Here is a 20607-nt window from a genome sequence, read left to right as displayed (position 1 = left end):
GAATGTTTAGCATATCTGGCACATAAATACCTTGCAATGCCGGCTACAAAAGTGCCATGCGAACGCCTGTTCTCACTTTCAGGTGACATTGTAAACAAGAAGCAGGCAGCAGCATCTCCCGTCAATGTAAACAAACTGGCTTGTCTGAGCGATTGGCATTGAAAATAATCCAGAAGAGAAGCCGAGGCAGGAGGAAGAACTAGGGCAGGGTCAGTGCTTGGGAAAGGAACCACCACCTGCTCTGAAGCAGGCCTGGAGAAAGAGGGGAGATGGATGCAGTGAAGGGGCTGAGGCCTCAGCTCTCCGTAGAGGGTATGTGCTGGCGCAGTGCAAAGCTTTGGGGTAAGCAACCCAGGGTGGTACAGGCTGGTGCTGTTTGTTATAAAGACCCTGTTGAAGGGAGATGGGGGCTCATCTATGCGATGGCAGCCCTCAGAAGTGACTGCCACCTATCCATGTGACACTCGTCATAAAAGTCGGGGCATTTGCCCCAGGGTCCAGCTGAACTAGTGTGTGGACGTTCTGGTTCCCCTGCAGTTTCATGAGGGGAATTTGCTCTCCTCCCCTATGGCAGTTTCTCCACCCCAGAGCTGGCTGCCTCATGGGGTGGGGTAGGAATCTTAGCTAACGTTTTCCAAGGCACTGAAGGTCCCACTGATTTTCATGTGGCAGGGGGAGGTGGTTGCACATGACTGACTCTGATGGGCTTAGGCCCGAAGGAGGCTTTGGAAAATATCCCCTTCCCCGTCAGCGAAGTGCTCTGGACCCAGAGGCGCTCGAGAGAAGCACTTCTATGAATGGTTATTGCCGGAGTGAAGCACAGGAAGGATGAGGGGCTTGTGGGGGTCTGGCCCCTGGGGTACGGGGAGCTGACCCCTGTGAAGCCAAGATTGCTGGTTGTGAGGGGGTGGACTGTAGTCCCAGGGGGGCTCCTGGGCTGCCCTGGTGCCTGTCTCACCATCTGCTTCCTCCCTCTAGCTCCTGTACCTCTGCGTCTGAGAAGGAGACGGGGGGTGAGTGACACAACCGCTCCTAACACATCCTAGTGAGATCAGACCATCCCCTCCCCAGCATGCTCCAGGGCTCTGGCCCTCACACCCTGGTTGTGCAGAAAGGCCTGGGGCTTGTGTGGCCAATGGGTGGAAAGTACCTTGATCTGTTCGTAATCTGAAAACCCAGGCACAGGCTGTGTTTAAACTGCTCTGGGGGGGGGGCCTCGGCTCACGGGGGGCTCACGTTGCCACAGAGCTGAGATCCCGGAGATCGGGCAGCTGCTGAGTTCTCACATAGGTGTTAAGGTTGGAACATCTCATCTGCTCTTGTGCATGGCACAGGCCAGAGAGTCCCACCCTGTGAGTCCTGCATCCAGCCCATTGGCTTATGGCTGAGCTGGAGCAGATCTTTTAGAAGGACCTCGATCCAATGAGCCCTGGGACTTTCTCCTAGGGCATGAGAAATCTCCCCAGAGGCTTAGGCAGGGCTTGAGCTGATGGGAATGGTGAGAGTAAGGGGGCTTGTTCCAGGGACATGTGGGCTCTTGGGCATCTCCTCTCCTCTGCCGTATCTGCAGCACGCTCCTCCTACCTGTCCCCAGGTGCCGCCCAGAGAGAGAAGCAGTACCTTGCGCATCGGGAGTTCGGGGACCGCCGGGACAGGGTCATCAGTGCTCGCACCTACTTCTACGCAGACGAAACCAAGTGTGACCAGCACATGGACACGTTCCTGCGCTGTATCGAGGCCTCGGGTAGGTGCCCTGCATATGCCACCACCAGAGTGCCCTGTGTCGGCTGTGCCCGACTGTCCCTCTGGGAGCATCTGGCCCTGTGCCCCTCCCCCAACAGGCTGCATTGCCAGCCATGGGCCGTGGCTCTCCGGGTGCCCTCCTGCTGCAATGCAGAGGCCAGGCGCTGCTGCAGTCTCTGGAGGGTACCCAGCTGGGACGAAGGGCAGATCTGCCAGCTCACATGGGCTTTCTGAATTCCTCCCCCCTCTCTGGCTTGCCCTGGGCCGCTTTCCTTTACCTGCCCTGGAGTTACGGATGCTGCAGCCACCTCCGCTCTCTCTGCCTTTGTTTAGGTGGCAGCTCCGAGGACAGCTTTTCGGCCATTAAGCTGACCGCTTTAGGAAGGCCTCAGTTCCTGGTGAGTGAGCGACGCTTGGCGCCAGGGGCCCCGCATGATAGCAGAGGGAGAGGCCGGGAGGAGGGGTGCTCAGGCTGAGACAGGCTCCGGGAGTTACTTGGAGACTCTTCCAGGTGGCAGGAGCTTCAGAGGAGGCGGCTGTGGCGTGTAAAAGGACGGAGGCCCCAACGCTAGATGAGGGCAGCGCCCCACCACTTGGACTCAGTGCAGCGAGCTGGTGCCAGGCAGGATGGTCCCTCCCATCGGGGCCAGGCCAGGCACATGCTTATGGACTATGTCTGTCAGCGATGCTCAGTAGACTCCGTGGGGAGGCCAGTGTCCTGGTCAGGGCAGCAGCTTGGGCCTTAGTCCACCCCTGGAGAGTCAAAGCTCCTCTCTGATGTCTGGCCCAGACCTCACCTGATGTAGAAGGGCTCGAGCTTGCCTCTCGCTTTGAGGATGGAGAGCTGGCTAAATGCCAGGTTATCTCACTGGGGACCCCCTGCCTAGGGTCAGGTTTAGGGGCCTTGGTCTTTACTAGGAGGGTAGCGGGAGGTGCCAGCACTGTCCGGTTGGGAGCCCAGCAGGGCCAGGCCTGCTCACTTGGCGTGGCAGAGTGCCCAGCTGGGTGGATAGCACCCCTAGGATACAATCACGGGGGTGGGGGGAGCCCTGAGCCATCCCTGCTGGGGAGAGGAGCAGGGAGCTCACCCTGCGGTCTGCTCCCCCAGCTGCAGTTCTCGGAGGTGCTGATGAAGTGGAGGAAGTTCTTTCACCAGATGGCTGCAGAGCAGGGCAAGGCGGGGCTGGCTGTGATGGAGACCAAGCTGGAGGTGAAAAAGCTGCAGGTGAGCTAGGCATAGTGCTCCCAAAGGAGCTGTCCTCCCCAACTCTGCCCCATGGGCATCTGTGCTGCTCGTGCCCTGGATGCATCACCCTCCTGCAGGACTGTGCCCCCACATTTCTCAGGGGGTTGTGAAATGCTCTGGGGCCTTGGATCAAAGCACTAGGGAGGGCTCTGAGTTACTCCAGAGAATTCTCTCTCAGGTGTCTGGCTGGCGGGTCTCACCCCCATGCTCAGGGTCTAACTGATCACCATATCTGGGGTCGAAGGAATTTTCCCCAAGGTCAGATTGGCAGAGACCCTGGGGTTTTTTTGCCTTCCCGTGCAGCGTGAGGCACGGGTCACCTGCCGGCTTGAACTTGTGTAAATGCTGGATTCTTTGTAACTTGAAGTCTTTAGACCATGATGTGAGGACTTCAGTCACTCAACCAGCAGTGAGGGGTCTATTACAGGAGTGGTGGGGGAGGTTCTGTGGCCTGCGATGTGCAGGACCTCAGACTAGATGTTCAGGATGGTCCCTTCTGGCCTTAAAGTGTAAGACTGGAAGGAGCATTGTTCTGGTTCCATGCCCAGCGACCGAAAGAGCCAGTAAATTGCTCCCTAGCCAAGTCAGCTCGTTTCTGTGCATTTCCCCCAGTCTTTCCCTTGCACTGGAATCCCCATCCTCCTTCATAGGTCCCAGTGCACCATAAGTCTCCTGAGCCCCCTTGTGCTGGTACCAGTGAGGTCTGTCCCAGTGGCTGATGCGTGTACCTGCATAGCTCCTGCACTAGCCCTCTTGCAGCCATGAGGCTAGCGCTCCCTTCTCTCCTGAGAGCTGCTCAGCACTAGGGGACATCCCTCTGGGAAGCGCTGAGTGGCTGTTTGGTGCCTTTGACCCCATGGGGGCTGTGCGGTGTGCAGGAGCGGGCACAGTCCCACCCCACCCATCGCCTCAGAGCAGGGTCACGGCTCAGGGTAGAGTCCGGGCAAAGGCAGCAATCTGGGGACAGCAGGCAGCAGCAGAGACTCTGACCTGCTCCTTTCTCCTTGCAGGAGACCCTGGCGAACCTTGGGATTGCGACCAAAGCGGAGAGCCAGCACTGGTTCACAGGCGAGGACCTGGGCGTGTCTGGGTGAGCTCCCTCCTGGACCACAGCCAGCCTGACGCTCCGGCCTTCCTGGAATGTGCTGCAGAGTGGGGAGGGGTGGGGGTGCCACAGAAAGGAGCACGTGGAGGGGTCCCAAAGGCTTCCATTTCAGCCAGTGTGTGCGCTGCCAGAGAGGGGAGCTTCCCGAATCCCAGAGCAATGGCTCGGGGCAGGGGTCCTGGGAGAGGTTGCCTTTCTCAGAGGCCGGGGAGCTGCACTGGGAAGGGGTAAGAAGCGGTGTTGGCCATGTTTGTGGGCATTTTGAGGGGCGTGTTACTTCTCCGAGCGGTAGCTGGCTCGGGTGGAAGGGTTTGCCTGGGTACGTAGCCAGAGTTGCCATGCGCATCCTGCTGCTCTGCCAGGCTCCTGGTGACCAAGGACCTACGCCCAGGGAGCGCTGCTGAAATCCCCCCAAGCTGGGCCATGACGGGCAGCACTGGGCTCTGGGGCACTAATCCAGCCTGACTAGCGAGGGAGCTGCCGGTGCACCCCTTGGGGAGGCTGGCTGGGTGCGGGGCCAGTCTGCAGCTTGCTTGGAGCTGGCGCTAATGCGGGTCTTTCTGGCTGCAGCACTGTGGACTTGCTGGACTGGAACAGTCTGATTGACAGCCGAACGAAGCTCTCCAAACTGCTGCTCATCCCAAACATGAAGGTGGGTGAGCAGCACTGTTTTGGCCCAGGGCGAGGCCCCAAGGGAATCCTCCTGAGCAGTAGAGCTCCTCCCAGGTAATGGCGTGGGACACTGCACCTGGAGGGCTCCCATGGTACTGTGCTGGACTGGGAAGGGGGCACCATGCATCTGGCTTTCCGATGTCTTAGCCAGGCCGTTCTAAAACTCCCAAGTATCCGGGATCAGCCAGTCACATGGGAGGCGCTTCCTGTCGGGCACTTCATCTTGATATTCGTCTGATCCCTTGATTGCATCCCATTGCTTCTACTTACACCATACAAAATTCTCTCCCCTTGGGGTCCTCACCCTTCAGCCCCGGGTTACCCTCTTTCTGCACTATCACAAAGGGGTTGGGAGGGCTAAGAGTTTGTCCTTGTTGCATCCCTCCATGCACTGGGCTGCAAGGACCTGCATTCCTGACCTCCCCTTGGTGGGCACTGTCACTAGCACTAGCTGGAGAAATGCAGAATCCAGAGGGCCTGAGCTCGGGTCTTGGCAGGTAAGAGAAGTCAGACCTCTTGTTAATGCGTCATTGCAAGTTTGGGGTGTGCTGACTGTGGAAGAGGAGCCATTGGGTGGGACAAACTGAACTTGATAGAACTGAGACATTCAGGGAATTGTTGCCTGATCTATTGATTAGGTCAATTTGTTTTCCCCTGTTACCACGCTAGGTTCTTGGTAGGTTCTTGACCCAGGATCAGGCCTGGTATTATCAGAGCTCCTGATTTGGGAGCCACAGGAAGCAGGATTGCAACAGTCACACTTCAGCTGTCGCACTCTTTCTAGTTTTATTAATACAGTTCAGAGCCACAAACACTAACCCTGTGAGGCAGCAAGAGCTACTACAGATGGAGCTGAGCATCCCTAGACTCTCGCCATCCTTTGAAAAACAGCCTCGGGTATTAGTGATCTTCCCCCTCACCATCGTCAAGAGCCACACCTCTCGAGCCACACAAGCTGGGATACAACTTGTGTTATACCGACACCACTAGGCCTAGTGCATATTCAGGAGGGGTTTCAGCCCCTTTTCCTTCTTTACTGTTCCTCCCCCTACTAATGGGGTGCCCTTCTCCCATGGGCTTTTACCTCAAGCTTATTAGCATAGATGTCAGACAGATCCCATGACATTCTTAGAGTCAGACATCTGCTGATGTCCCTGACTAAAAATATCCCAAGCTGGTATCAACTAGTATGTCATGGTTGTAGCAGTTTAGTCCCTACTGCACTCTGCCTTGTGCTGTCTTATGATCTAGGGTTACTCCCGGTTAGCTACTCCTGTTAAGGCTTTTTAGGCCTTGGGCCTTGATTAGTTTAGCTAAGCTACTGCCTTACAGGCGTTGAGGCTTGTAAGCTCATTGCATTATTAACTTATGCCTATGCCTCACCTAGCAAGTACCTTCACCTATAGGCTACAACAGAGCCATTGGAGGTGAGGGGAGATGAACACAACCCTGTTTTGTGGTGGAGTAGCTGAATTAAGGTTGTCTGCAAATGAAAGGGCCACAGACCTAGGACATGGAGGTGGGGCGCCCACAGCCAGGAGCCATCTGGGAGCCATTCTGCTTGCCTGTTATGGGCACTCGGGGGAGTGCTAGTTGAGGTGTCTGTGGCTAAGCCAAGACTTGAATTTGGGGACAGGCAGAAGCAAAGAACGAGCCCTACAGGAGCAGACATGAATGTAGGAGTCTTCTGCATTGAAGCGATGCTCAGATGGCGATCGGGAGCTGGTAGTGGCAGGGAGGGGTGACTGGGCGAGGCACCTGTCAATACTCCGTGCCAGTGTGGGTGATGGTAGAATGTTGCTAGCTGCCACACGGGTAGGAGTAAAGCCGGCGGCAGGGTCCTTGGCTCCAGAGGGCAGTAACAGGATGAAATGGCCTTGGTTGATGCCAGGCTGGGCTCTGAGGACAGAACTTGAACTGGATGGAGGAGATGGCTGGTCAGATGTACATGGCAGTGTGTACAGGTGCCCTCCCAGGCTAAGCAGAGCCCTGCGTGGGAGCAGGTCTGGGGGGGGAAGGGTAGCTAGAATCCATCTACCCTGGATGGAGAAAGGGCTCTAGGGTCCTCTGAGGCCCCAAAGGTCAGTCCTGGGGCTGGTTTTGTTCAATATATTCATTAATGATCTGGAGGATGGCGTAGACTGCACCCTCAGCAAGTTTGCAGATGACACTAAATGGGGAGGAGTGGTAGATACGCTGGAGGGCAGGGATAGGATATAGAGGAACCTAGACAAATTGGAGGATTGGGCCAAAGGAAATCTGATGAAGTTCAACAAGGACAAGTGCAGAGTCCTGCACTTAGGATGGAAAAATCCCATGCACTGCTACAGACTAGGGACCGAGTGACTGCAGTTCTGCAGAAAAGGACCCGGGGTTACAGTGGACGAGAAGCTGGATATGAGTTGACAGTGTGCCCTTGTTGCCAAGAAGGCTAACGGCATTTTGGGCTGTATAAGTAGGGGCATTGCCAGCAGATCGAGGGACATGATCATCCCCCTCTATTCGACATTGGTGAGGCCTCATCTGGAGTACTGTCCAGTTTTGGGCCCCACATTACAAGAAGGATGTGGAAAAATTGGAAAGAGTCCTGGGGAGAGCAACAAAAATGATTAGGGGTCTGGAGCACATGACTTATGAGGAGAGGCTGAGGGAACTGGGATTGTTTAGTCTGCAGAAGGGAAGAATGAGGGGGGATTTGATAGCTGCTTTCAACTACCTGAAAGGGGGTTCCAAAAAGGATGGATTTAGACTGTTCCCAGTGCTGGCAGATGACAGAACAGGGAGTAATGGTTTCAAGTTGCAGTGGGGGAGGTTTAGGTTGGATATTAGGAAACACTATTTCACTAGGAGGGTGGTGAAGCACTGGAATAGGTTCCCTAGGGAGGTGGTGAAATCTCCTTCCTTAGAGGTTTTTGAGGCCTGGCCTGACAAAGCCCTGGCTGGGATGATTTAGTTGGGAATTGGTCCTGCTTTGAGCAGGGGGTTGGACTAGATACCTCCTGAGGTCCCTTCCAACCCTGAGATTCTAGGATTCGATGATTGCTGCCTCTTGGGGCTCCAGCTCCAGCAGCTCAGAGCTGTAGCAGCGCTGCACTCATGTCTCCGCTAGAGCAAGGGAGCTGGGCCCTGCGGGTGTCAGCAACCGAGCTGGGCTCTAATCTGCTCTTCCCGGACGAGAAGGTGGGGCGGGGAGACAGGACTGAGGCGGATGCTCAGGCTTCACCTCTGCACAGCCCAGTGCTGCCGGCCTGGCCTGAGCAGAGAAATGGGTTGGACACTCGCCAGGCTGTCTCGGCCAGGCCTGCCAGCGGAGCCATTCCCCTGGCATGGAACCAGGGCAAGTTCGGGGCTAGGGGCGCAAGGGTTCTCTCTCAAACAGCTTCTTGTGGGGCTCCATCCTGCTTCCCAGGCCCTGCCCTGTACCAGCTTCCCCAGCCCTGCTGAGCCGGCAGCTGCCAGGACCCCAGGCACCTCACTCTCTATACCCTTTCTGTAACATCTGGGGACCACCAGCTCTGGCTCCGGCTCCCAGTTGAAGGTGGCAGGTGCACAGGGTTGGTGAATGGGGCTGGGTGGCTGCCCCTTAGAGTCTGGAGCATGCTGGTACTCTGAGGAACCTGATCCCAGCTGGGCCCCCTCCCACTGCACTTTCATGCACACAGTTAAGCACACGATACTTGTCCCACGTGCCTGCACTCAACGTGTGTAAATGGGGAGGGAGTGGATAGCTGCATGGACTCTTGGGGTTGGCGCTTGTCCTGATGCCTTGTGCCATGTCCTGCTCTGCACCTGGGTGAGGGAGGGAAGGCTTATGGTCTAATGTCCAGGCTGTGGCCACGGGGGGATAGCACTGAGGCTGTCCGGTGCTTCTCCTTTCAGACCGGCCAGTTGGAGCCTCTGCTCTCGCACTTCACCGAAGAGGAGGACCTGCAGATGAAGCGAATGCTGCAGAGGATGGACGTCCTGGCTACAGTTAGGAGCTGCCCTGCCTGTACCATCATGGGGGTCTTGGTGGGAAGTTCTCCCAGCCAGGGAGGGGTAGAGTGGGCCCTGACCCCACAGTGAGGGAGATGGACCTGCTCACCCATACCCCAGCATGGCCTCGGTGCCAGAAGTGTTTGGGCTGCTCTCAGTGGCCCTAGGGTCGCAGGTGTTCCCTGGAGGCATTGGCCTGCAGGTGAGAGAGTGCTGCCATCTGCAGGACCTGTGTAGTACTACACACAGCAGTGGGTTCGGGGTTGGCCCTGCAGACTCCACCTGGGCAGAACCTGTTCACTGCTTGTGGCCTGACCTGAGGAGTGTCCTTCCCCTTGCAGAGAGCCTTGGAGCTGGGAGTGAGGCTGATGGTGGACGCTGAACAGACCTACTTCCAGCCAGCCATCAGCCGGCTCACCCTGGAGATGCAGCGCAAGTTCAACATGGAGAAGGCTGTTGTATTTAACACCTTCCAGTGCTACCTGAAGGTGAGGGTCTGGCCGGTGCCAGCTGCAGGCAGGGGAGCTAGGGCCAACGGTGTGTGGGGTGCAACCTGCCTGCCTGAAGGGCCCCAGATGCAGTGGTGGCAGCGCGCCAAGCAGTGGTGGCAGGTAGTGGGGTGGAGATGGGTCATGCTGTAGGAGGAGGCGGTGCTCCAGTGGCAGCTCAGTCTCGGGGCAGAACTCCAGGAGCAGGCTTGGAGCCTTGCTCCCCTTCTCCCCCCAGACAGCACGTGTCAGGGCAAGGAGCGACTGCTCCTGGCTGTGGATGGCACCGCTCCGCCTTTCCACTGCAGGAGGCATATGACAACGTGACAATGGATGTGGAGCTCTCTCGCCGCGAGGGCTGGCACTTCGGGGCCAAGCTGGTCAGAGGCGCGTATATGGAACAAGAACAGGCCCGAGCTGCCCAAGTCGGCTACGAGGATCCCCTCAACCCTACGTACGAAAAGACCAACGAGATGTACCAGAGGTAGGAGTGCCAGAGCTGGGATGCCGGGGTGAGGAGGTGGTGCCCTGGGCACTTCCCTGTGCCCACATGTGATCTGTCCTACAGGTGCCTGGACTACGTTCTTGAGGAGATCAAGTACAGCCAGAAAATCAAAGTGATGGTGGCATCGCACAACGAGGACACGGTGATGTTCACCATTCGCAGGTAGGTGGCAGTGTGGCAAGAGCAGTGGGTGCCAGGCGTCAAATAGCGGTGGGAGGTGGTGTTACCAGATTTGCCCATTACTTTGGGGTATGCTTATTTATTCGGGTTACTCTGCTGGGGAAGGGGATTTTGTAATCCTATCAATGTACTGCTTGTGTCACTTGTGTTTTCATATGGAGCTCTACTTCTCCCTTCTGTAAGTCCCCTCCCAGTGGAGCTATCCTGCAGGACCTAGGGTCCCTAGGGCTGGGTTACTCCAGCCCCAGAAACACACACTCTCTCTCTCTCTCTCTCAGCAGACCGGGTCAATCAGCACTGTCAAGCTGACCCCTTATATGTCTCTGGACTCACTGGGCTGGAGGAAGCAGCACTTTCAAGCTGCCTCTCCTTATATGCCCCTGGGCTCCATGGACTGGGTCAAGCAGCACTTTCAAGCTGTTACCCTTATGCGTCCCAAATTCAGCACGTCCCTATCCCCACTCCCCCAACGCAATTGTACTGGCAGTAACCTACTTGATGAGCAAACCCCACAGTATTTTGGGCGCTGCAGGGATCTTTAGCTTAGGTAAAAGAAGCGTTGCTGGAGAGTGAATGGGGGAAGCTAAAAACACAAACGAGTAAAGTTCAGCAAGAGAGAGAAGCAACTAACTTAACCATAAAAGTTATTTATTGAATAATAGTGATAACTACACAAGGAGGACTAAACCAACATAACATACATGATTAAAGGCCAATACCTAAGGTAGACAGGAAAATGAAAAGAGAGAGAAGGAGGTCTTACCGCTCCATGGAACTTGAACTGGTCAGAGTTCCCAGATGATGGTGGTAGCTGAGGGTCCTGAGGGCAAGAGGCAGGCAGTGAGGAGATGATGGCATCAGTTCCACTGGAACTCCTAGTTTGGATCTAAGCATCAGAACCCTGACTAGAGGGGGTGAGTAGGGATTTTTGTAGAGAAAATACAATGGTTCAAGGGAGAACACTAGATTTTTTTATAGGTAAGCTGATGACTCAAGGGTTTTCTTTAGACTAGACAATAGGAGCTGATCACTCTTGGCTATGGGTGGTGGTTTCTTCCAGGGAGCTCACAATGTAACTAGGCTACTTCAGTATTTGGATATTAATTAAGGATTCATTACTAGAATTGGTCTAATAACTGCTGAGCTGGGTGTGTGCAGACATAGGTTCATTAGCACCTGGAGCAGAGATTCCCATGATGCAGTGCTTCCCTGCTTTTTTTGGTCCCAGAATTTAGTTCTCCATTTTGTATTTAAACTGAGATGCTTTAATCTTGTTACCCTTGTCGGGAGGAGTCTAGGTGTGTCTCCCAACGCCCTTCACTGCTCTCCGCAAGTTTTTTCCTCTGGGTTTTGGTTTAAGCAGAGGCTGGGGGGGTGGGGGAAGTGTCTTTCATGAGTCAGGCTGGATACTGCACCCTGGTTCCCCAAGAACACAGAGGTGTCTGGTATCAGTGGGGCTGCAGCAGAGCAGCTGTGTGGGAGCCTAGGATGGGGGTAGCAGGGGCTGCTATTGCAAGAAGGCATTGAGGGGTGGCAGCAGAAGTGTGTGGGTGACGTTTGCACAGCATCTGACAGCACTAGGAACAGTGGCTGGCCAGACCTAGGGAAATGCGAATGGCAGAAAAGGACCTAGGGATTACAGTGGATGAGAAGCTGGCTGAGTTGACTGTGTGCCCTTGTTGCCAAGAAGGCTAACGGCATTTGGGGCTGTATAAGTAGGGGCATTGCCAGCAGATGGAGGCACGTGATCATTCCCTTCTATGCGGCATTGGTGAGGCCTCATTTGGAGTATTGTCCAGTTTTGGGCCCCCCACTACAAGAAGGATGTGGAAAAATTGAAGAGTCCAGGGGAGGGCAACAAAAATGATTAGGGGGCTGGAGCACATGACTTACGAGGAGAGGCTGAGGGAACTGGGATTGTTTAGTCTGCAGAAGAGACGAATGAGGGGGGATTTGATAGCTGCCTTCAACTACCTGAAGGGGGGTAGCAGATGACAGAATAGTGAGTAATGGTCTCAAGTTGCAGTGAGGGAGGTTTGGGTTGGATATTAGGAAAAACTTTCAGTAGGAGGGTGATGAAGCACTGGAATGGGTTACCTAGGGAGGTGGTGGAATCTCCTTCCTTAGAGGTTTTTAAGGCCTCGCTTGACAAAGCCCTGGCTGGGATGATTTAGTTGGGGATTGGTCCTGCTTTGAGCAGGGGGTTGGACTAGATGACCTCCTGAGGTCCCTTCCAACCCTGATATTCTATGATTCTAAAGGGGCTGGAAGGGAGGGGGCCTGTGCATGAAATGGAATTGAATTCATGTACCTTCTTGTGCAGTTAGGAGAAATTGAATCGGGGCCCTGGGATGTCTGGCAAATAGGAGATCAGACCCTGGCAGAAGCAGCTTTCAGGAAAGGACTTTGCTTGCTCTGCAGTGACCTTTCTGGCCTGTGGATGTAAATCTGTTAGCTCAGACCGGTGCTGAATGCCAGACTCCTGGGTTTTTGTATCGGTGGGAGTATGAAGGCCAGTGACTGCAGATGTTGCACAGCGGCCGGCCGAAGATGTGCTGGGGCTGTAAACTGTTCCATGCAGCACTGTGTGCTGGGCAGATGCATGAGTGAGGGCATGCAGCAGTTCCAGGGAAGAGCTGTGCCAGGCACTCTGCGGGGATGGGCATCAGGTACCCAACTCTGCCATGCTTCTCTTGCAGTCTGCTCCTTTTTTACCCTTGGGGAAGTTGTTAATCCAGGCCTGTGGGTAATAGACCTCTGGAAAAGGAGCAGGATTCCCTGACCCAGAGGCTGCTTTACTGTCCCTCCAGCTCACTCTGTCCTTCTAGTGTAGCATTTCCTTTCTCCATTGTTATATGGAGTTAGACCTAGCTCCTAGAAGGGACCTTGAAAGGTCATTGAGGCCAGTCTCCTGCCTTCACAGCAGGACCAAGTACCGTCCCTGACAGATTTTTTGTCCCAGATCCCTAAATGGCCCCCTCATGGATTGAACTCACAACCCTGGGTTTAGCAGGCCACTCCCTCCCCCCCTTCCTGCTGGGCATCTCCTGATGTGACTCTGTGGTGCTTCCATTACAGAATGGCAGAGCTTGGCATTCATCCCTCTGAGAAAAAGGTGTACTTCGGGCAGCTGCTGGGCATGTGTGACCAGATCACCTTCCCTCTGGGTAAGTGGTGTGCCCCTCTGGGCGCCCAAGAGGGGGAAGGGCTGGGGATTGCTGTGCTGTTTTCAGTCAGTGAGTAGAGAAACATCTGACTGAGATTTTTTAAAAGACCTTGAACAAAATCTCTCATGTGTGATTACTAAAGAGACGAGTCATGAGGTGGGAGGCTAGGTGTTATCATGGATCAGAAACTGGCTGAAAGGAGAAAACAGGAGGAATACGTCACTTTTGTCAAGGCAAAAAGTTAAGAGCAGGTGCCAGAAGGCTTCGCGTGCGGGGCGGGGTTTAATGGTCTGGGAAGGGGGCTGAGCAGTGAAGTGATGCAATTTGCAGAGGCCGTAACTTAGGTTAGTCAAGCCCAGCATGGGCATGGCAGAGCTTCCGAGGGGCCTGGCTAGGCCAGGGAAGAGGGCAGCTCAGTTCTGAGCAATGCAGGAGAGGACCCAATAGCTTGTGCACCTTGCCACGTTGTAACAAACTGTGTGAACTCAGGACGGGGACCAGTGTGTGTGGCCAGCTCACTGAAGATCTGCTCAATGCATGGCTGTGGTCAAGTCCAACCAGATGTTAAGGTGCATAAGAAACCGGACGGAGAATATAGTCGTAAGTTCATTATACAAAGCCGTGGTTGGCGCACATCTGGATCCTATGTACTGTATCTTTCACCCAATCTTAAAGGATATTGCACCGTTAGAGGGGCACAGAGCCAAGTGACCATGACCAGAGGCAGGAAAAGCTTTGGATGAAGAGATGGAAAAGACGGGCACTGGTCTCCTTTGAAAGGAGGTACATACATAAGGGATAGGATAGAAGTGTATAAAATGACTGATCTAGAGAAGGAAGACTGTGTGCTTGTCCTCTGTCTACCAGAGCAAGGAACATCCAATGACATTGGAAACTGACAAATTCAAAGAATAGGAAAAAAGTGTTTTCATTCTAGGTGTAACGAGACTGTGGAACTCACTGCCACAGTGTATTAAGGCAGAGACAAAGGCTTAGCCACATTCAAAGGCTATTGGACACTTCTATGGGTAACAAATAGCCAGAGGAGTTGAATTAAATTTAAAAAGCTCAAGAAAAGATATCAACCCTCCTGCTTCTGGGCTGGCGCTCACTAACTACTCGAGGTCAGGAGGGGACTCCCCTGGGGCAGGTGACTATCCCATCACTACCTATTGTGAAGTGTCTTACACCTTGCCCTGAAGCAGGATACTGGCCTAGTGGGCCATAGCGCTGACCCAGTCTGGCAATACCTGTGTCCACACTGGCCTGGCTTCAGGAGCTCTGATGCACCTTCATGGTGGAACTGCTGGCTGCTCTTAATCACTAAAGCTTGTGGGACAATTGGAAGAGCTGATCCAGTGGCTTCTTCCCCCCCCCCCCTTGGCCTGTGTAAGTAGCCCTGGCATCAAATCCCATCCTCTGCCGCAGTCTCCCCGCATGCTCTGCTGACACAGGCACGTTCGCACTCGCCAGCATTCCTCTGCTATGCCTACAGGGAAGAGGAGGAAATGTGCCCGATGCCGTGGCTACTGTGGCACTAAATTTACATGGGAATGTCGTGCACGTGGAGGTGTGGTCTGGTCTGCCTGGGGCACTGTGCAGAGCTGCCCAGCGCTGCTCCACCCTTGCTTTAGTCCCTCGTAGGACAGCGCTGTTCACGCTGCCTGAGCTGGCGCGGATGAGGAGCGCCGAGGCCCACGGTAACGGTTCACGTGCCTGTCACTAACGCAGCAGCGGTGCTGGGCTGTTACTCTTCACCCCACTAACGCAGCAGTTTCTTTGGCAAGCTGAGGGTGGCTTGGCCCCTCCAGTCTCCTTCAGCCAAGTCACTGGCCTGCTGGCGCTGGCTGGCAAAGACCAAGTTTGTCATAACTTGGGTGTTATCTGCCTCTCAGGACTACTGCGGAATGATTCAGACATGTTCTCTATGGCTCAACTTCCTCCGCTCTGCTTCATGGGAGAGTCACTTAGGTTCACACTGAGTCTGAACCTTTCTCTCGAGTCCCTTTGGTACCTTCAGAGCACTTCCAGAATTGTCCCTCCACCCTGTGGCACCTTGGGGCTGCTCTCGCTCCTCCCTGCATCCTGTCTTGCGGTCTCTGCAGATTTCTACATGAAGCATGAAAGGGTTCAACGTGCTGCAGTCAGACTGTAGTGAACGTGGTGAGGTGTAACAAAGGAATGAGAAGAAATGGCGTTAGCAGATCATGTAGGGCGGCGCTTTCCTGTTGGGCTGCCTCAAGGCCAGGGTGCAAATTCCTTTGCTTGGGATGTAAAACAAGAGGGCTCTCTGCAGTGAGTCTCTTTCCAGAGGCCGTGGAGGTGGTCTAGCTCAGGGGTGGGCGAACTTTTTGGCCCGAGGGCCACATTGGGGTTGTATGGAGGGCCAGGTAGGGAAGGCTGTGCTTCCCCAAACAGCCTGGCCCCCGCCTCGTATCTGACCCCTCCCACTTCCCACCCCCTGACTGCTCCCTTCAGAACCCCTGAGCCATCCAACCCACCCTGCTACTTGTCCCCTAACTGCCCCCCTGGGATCCCACCCCCTATCCACACCCCTGCCCTGGACAGGCCCCCCAAGACCCTACACCTATCCAACCCCCCAGCCCCCTTAGCCCCTCACCCGCAGAACCACTGCTCCCTGGCCCCCGGGACCCCCCGCCCTTTATCCAACCCCCCAGCCTACTTACCATGCCACTCAGAGCAGCATGTCTGGCAGCCGTGCCGCCTGGCCGGAGCTAGACATGCTGCCGCTCTGCTCGGCAGGAGCACGCAACCCCCGCCGCCCAGAGTGCGGCCCGCGTGGCTGCGGGGAGGCGAACAGCAGGGGAGAGGGCTGTGGGCTGGATGTGGCCAGCGGGCCATAGTTTGCCTACCTCTGGTCTAGCTGCACTAGGAGCATTTCCCAAGTGCAATTCCGAAATCTTGCTCTGGGAGGCCAGATCCTGAGTTGGTGTGAACTGGTGTCAATGGAGTGGGGTTGATTTGCACTAGCAGAGATTCATGCCCACTGTATCCTGTAAGTTACCTTGATTTCTCTCCTCAGGGCAAGCAGGTTATCCAGTCTACAAATACGTTCCCTATGGCCCTGTGAACGAAGTGCTGCCGTACCTGTCCAGAAGGGCCCTGGAAAACAGGGGCTTCATGAAGAGAGCCAAACGCGAGAGGGACCTCCTCTGGAGTGAGTTCAAGAGAAGACTGATCACTGGCAGCCTCTTCTGTAATCCAAGCCACTAACCTGCCCTGCCTTGGGCTGGGATATGCTGCAGCAAATGTCCCAGACCGGCAGACCTAGCGGCTTTTTAATAGAACTGCTGCTGTTTTTCTCCAACTACCCTTTTCCACCACTCTCAGTCCTCCCCGCAGAGGCCTTCTCCCGTGGCGAAGACCTTCTCTAGTGCGTTAATATCTGACCTGCACCAGTGACCCTCCAGTAAACATCTCCGCAGCGGGCCTACGTCACTGTCCCTGCTGTGGGATGGTTCAGGAGCAGCCGTTTCCTTAAGGACGTCCTTACACCCGTGCAATTAAATGTTGTCCTAGGACACCGTTGCCTCTCTGAGATTTAATACAACTGTAGAATGGACCCAGTTAAAGGCAGGGCTTTGTGGGAGAGCAGCGACAGGGTAAAACAGTGGGACTCTCAATCGTTGCACTGCAAGCCATAGCCATCCATCTTCCTGGTGCTGGCAAGATCCTGTTGCTGGCTCCTAGGAGGATGGATGGCATGCCCCAGGGGTCAGAGGATAAGGCATCAGAAAGCAGTTGTAGCTTGGTTCCCTCCCCAGGGTGGGGTGAGGACGGTGAGAGCTGGGTGTTCACAATGTAGGGGGAGGTTCCATCCAGGCAGCTCTGTGGCCTGCCCGTTGCTAGGGGTTACGTACGTCTTGAATTGTGTCCTCACCAGGGGGAGTGTCCCTGGTTTACAGATAGGGAAACTGAGGCACACAATGGTTAAGTGACTGGTCTGAGGTCACACAGGAAGGAAGTCTAGTAGAGCCAAGACTGGTTCTCAGGCTAGTGCCTTTATCATCACCACCACCACCCCTTCCTCCCCAGGCTAGGCTAGCCTCGCTGTCTAAGGTGGGTTGGGGATTAAGCTGAGGGTGGACTTCGCTCTGTGAGGGGTAGGAGAGGGGTTGTAGATTCTTTATGGAAGAGCTTGCGCTGGATTTCCCTCTGCTGGCTGGGCTGTTCCCAGGCTGTGCAGGGCCGGAGCAGCCCAGCTGCCTTCAAGGGATGGAACTCCAGTACATGACGCTCCCAAAGCCCCCCTGCCCTCACCAGCCAAAGCCTGTAACCTGGTCACTAGAGGCCGGGGCCTGCCCAGTTGATGGATTGTATGTAGGGTGGGAGGGGATGGGTGAGAACCAGTAGCAGAGCATGCCAGGGGCGTAATGCCTCTCCAAGCTGCTGCTTAACCTAGCTGTGAACAGAGTCGGGGGGGCAGCATGGCTGGTCTCTGCACAGACTGCACCCAGCCAGCCTGTGCCAGCGCTTCCCTTGCCCTGCAGCTGAAGGAGGAAGGGCGGGGTGCTGACTGCAGCACAAGGGGAAGCACCTGGGCCTGGGAATGAGGTAAATTGGTGGGGGGTGGTTCAGGGAGGAGAGGGGGTAATGTGGTGCTGTAAACTGTGATTTATATGTGGTCCAGCTGTCTGCACTGCTGGGTTGTCTTGGGCCCCCTGGGTTTGAAAAAAGAACTGATTGTATTAAACCTACCACCGTACCTAGACTAGCATCGCTGCTGTTTGGTAGGCCGGTGAGCCTGGGCTGCAGGGGAGAAGGACTTGCCTCTCAGCACGCTCAGGGCTGGCTTAGAGTAGTCCTGGCTGGGGCTTGCACGGTCCATGAGCTGAGTATTGTTGAGTACCTCTTAGCAATCTGCTCTGAGCCTTTGCCCTCGGCCCCCAAGGGAGTAACCCAGAGGGCAGGCACTAAAATGCAGGCTGCTTTTGGAGGAGGGGGGAAATTGGGGGTCCAGGGTCCTGTGCACCTGAAAAGGGGGTGGGGGGAAGGGCAGTAACTATTCAAAGGGCTGTCCTGCATCCTCTGGAAGAACTAGCCCACAGCACCCTTCACAATGACTTGGTACCCGCTGGGCCCATTGCCACTGCTGGCACCTGCTCCCGGGGCATAAAACAGATCCCACAAATGCAGAAGGGGCATCCTGCCGTCCCTGCTGCAGGCCGGGGGGCTAAGGCAGGCCTGTGAACCCGTAGAGGCATCTGCCTCCGGCTTGCAGTTCTCCCCCTTGTAAATCAACTAGCTGCCGGGCTGCCAAGCCGGGGCTGAACCAAAGCAATGTGGAAATGGTTTCCTGGCTCATAAAGCTTCCCCTGCCTGAGAGGGGGAGGCTAAAGCAGCTTGCTTTCATTAAAAGCCCCAGCATGTGCACGGCTGCCTTTGGCAGGGCATAAGGGATGGGAGAAAGCGGCCCTGGCCCTTAGTCCTCATTCTTGAGGCTCCTGCGAAAGGGGTTTGGAGGATTGGCCCTGCTGCAGGCCCTAAGAATGCTACCCTCAGTCGTTCCCCCTCTGGGGTTACCCGAGGCTCTATGGGCGGTGGGTATCCTAGACTAGGGGTGACTGTACCTCCCCAAGCAGCCAGGCGTGGCCCTGCCCCAAACCCCTTCCTGCTCTGCAGCTCCTTCTGTGTGGTGGCCCCAGTTCAGGCTTGGGCCATGCCTTCTGGGGCTGGGGAGGCTGTAGCTGTGCTACCCACCCTCCCGGGGCTGTGGGCATTAACCTGGGGTGGGGGCCCGTGGCCACGGTGTGGGGCTGTGAGCTCTGTGTGGAAGGGGTGGGGCTGGGGGCTAGCCTCCCTCCCTCCAGCTGGCGATTCTCTCCCTGCCCATGACAGACTCCTTGCTCCTAACGCATCTCCTGCTCCTCTTCCCCTTGGCACACAAGTTTTCAAGCAAAGTCCCTGGAAGAAGGCTTGCTCCCCCTGGTGCTCACACAAAACCACCCCTGCCTCCAAGTAGTTCTCACCCTGAAGATGAGGGCCCCACTTACATCACTACCATGGTGTTCCCCACTGTCAAGGCCTCATTTCTAATTGCTGTCCCATGTGGCTGACTCAGGATGTTAGTGTTGTAGCCATGTTAGTCCCAGGACATCAGAGAGGTGGGCTGGGGGGGTTAATACCTTTCATTGAACCAACTTTTGTTGGCGAGAGAGATGAGAGTGAAAGCTTGTGTTTCAGGGTGTTAGGGTCTCATGATCTGTGATGAATTCAATGAAACCCCAGCTTCTGGACTCTTATGAATATGGGAGAATCTCAGCTGGCCTTTAAAACAAGGGTCAGTTTCTAGCCCTCCTGTGTGGGGAGAAAAGCTGGAGTGGCTCCTCCAGGCTGGGATGGAAACATCAGAAGGTCAATGTACAGAGCCTGACGCTTTTAAAATCTCAGGATTTTGAAAGGCCTGATTTGTGATTCCCACTATTGCGAACCCTAAGGGTTCCGATCATGAATCAGCAGGTGTTGCACAAAGTTCCTGCTGGAGTAGAGAGGCAAACAAAAATTTGGTGAATAGTAAATGTGCCCCAAAAAGTTCATGGGGGGGAGGGACTGCACCTACTCACTACTCTGGGTCAGATTCAGCCAATAGTTTCACCTGAAACGTGTTTGGAGGTTGGTGGCACGGCCTCTGCCATGCTGTCTGAGTTGGATCCAGGAGAGCCTCATTAACAGGTGCTGCCACTCTGGAGGGTGTTGCTGAGTGCAAAACATCAAGCAGTCTGTGCTGCTAGTCTTTGACATCCTCCAGAGGGAGCTGTAGAGCACTCGTTACCCTTCTAAGGAGGCCCTGAAATTGTCAGCGATGGAAAGAGGGGGAAGCATGAGTACCTCATCCAGCAGCAACAACACAATGGGAGTTTCAGGGGTGACTTCCTCATCTGCCCTCCAACATCTCCAACCTCACTCCCTGTGGGGACGGCCTTATCCATTTTCACCAGGCCTGGGAGCGGATCACCGTAGACCAATGGATCTTGGTGGTCATGACATCGGGCTATGCCATCCAGTTTTTGCCACTCCCTTTCACACCCATTCCTGGACCCTCTCATAGTCTTCTAAGGCAAGAGCTGGACACTCCTCCAGCTAGGAGCGATAGAGCCAGTCCCTTCCCCTCACAGGGGCAGGGGATTCTATTCAGAATATTTCCTAGTATTGAAAAAGGATGGAGATTGGAGGCCACTCTTAGATCTAAGAACAAATTTGTGAAACCTAAAAAGACCAGGATGGTGACTCTTAATCATAATTCCTGCTCTAGAGGAAGGTGATTGGTTTTCATCCCTTTACCTAGAAAAAACCTCTTTCTATATAGCCAAATACCCATCACACAGGAAATAGCTACGATTCACTGTCGGCAAAGATCATTTCCAATAACAAGTGATTTTTCTGTTGGTCCATCTTCAGCCCCAAGAGTGTTCTTGAAGGTTCGAGCGGTAGTGGTGGCTTACTTGTACCTCAGCGACTGGCTTCTCAAAGGCTGCTCTTTCCAGGCAATGATGTCATCCAGGCAG

The 20607-nt window shown here is 55.0% G+C and overlaps 1 protein-coding gene across 1 annotated transcript; it reads left to right on the top strand.

The window, feature by feature from the left end:
• Positions 1-978: 978 nt before the first annotated feature.
• On the top strand, positions 979-16625 carry LOC117888039 (proline dehydrogenase 1, mitochondrial-like; the record flags this gene model as incomplete). The annotated part of the gene is given in 12 exon segments (XM_034791052.1): positions 979-1013; positions 1595-1744; positions 2077-2141; positions 2852-2968; positions 4000-4079; positions 4665-4746; positions 8646-8738; positions 9083-9229; positions 9538-9713; positions 9798-9896; positions 12993-13081; positions 16125-16625. Coding segments are annotated over 12 exon segments (1324 nt in total), but the record flags the coding sequence as incomplete, so codon positions are not given.
• Between the last annotated feature and the right edge of the window lie 3982 nt (positions 16626-20607).

This window comes from Trachemys scripta, chromosome 15, assembly GCF_013100865.1.
Source record: "Trachemys scripta elegans isolate TJP31775 chromosome 15, CAS_Tse_1.0, whole genome shotgun sequence".
In the NCBI taxonomy this organism is placed as follows: Eukaryota; Metazoa; Chordata; order Testudines; family Emydidae; genus Trachemys; species Trachemys scripta.
Note: the sequence above shows the minus strand (reverse complement) of the source record. Positions and strands in the feature narration are given on the sequence as shown.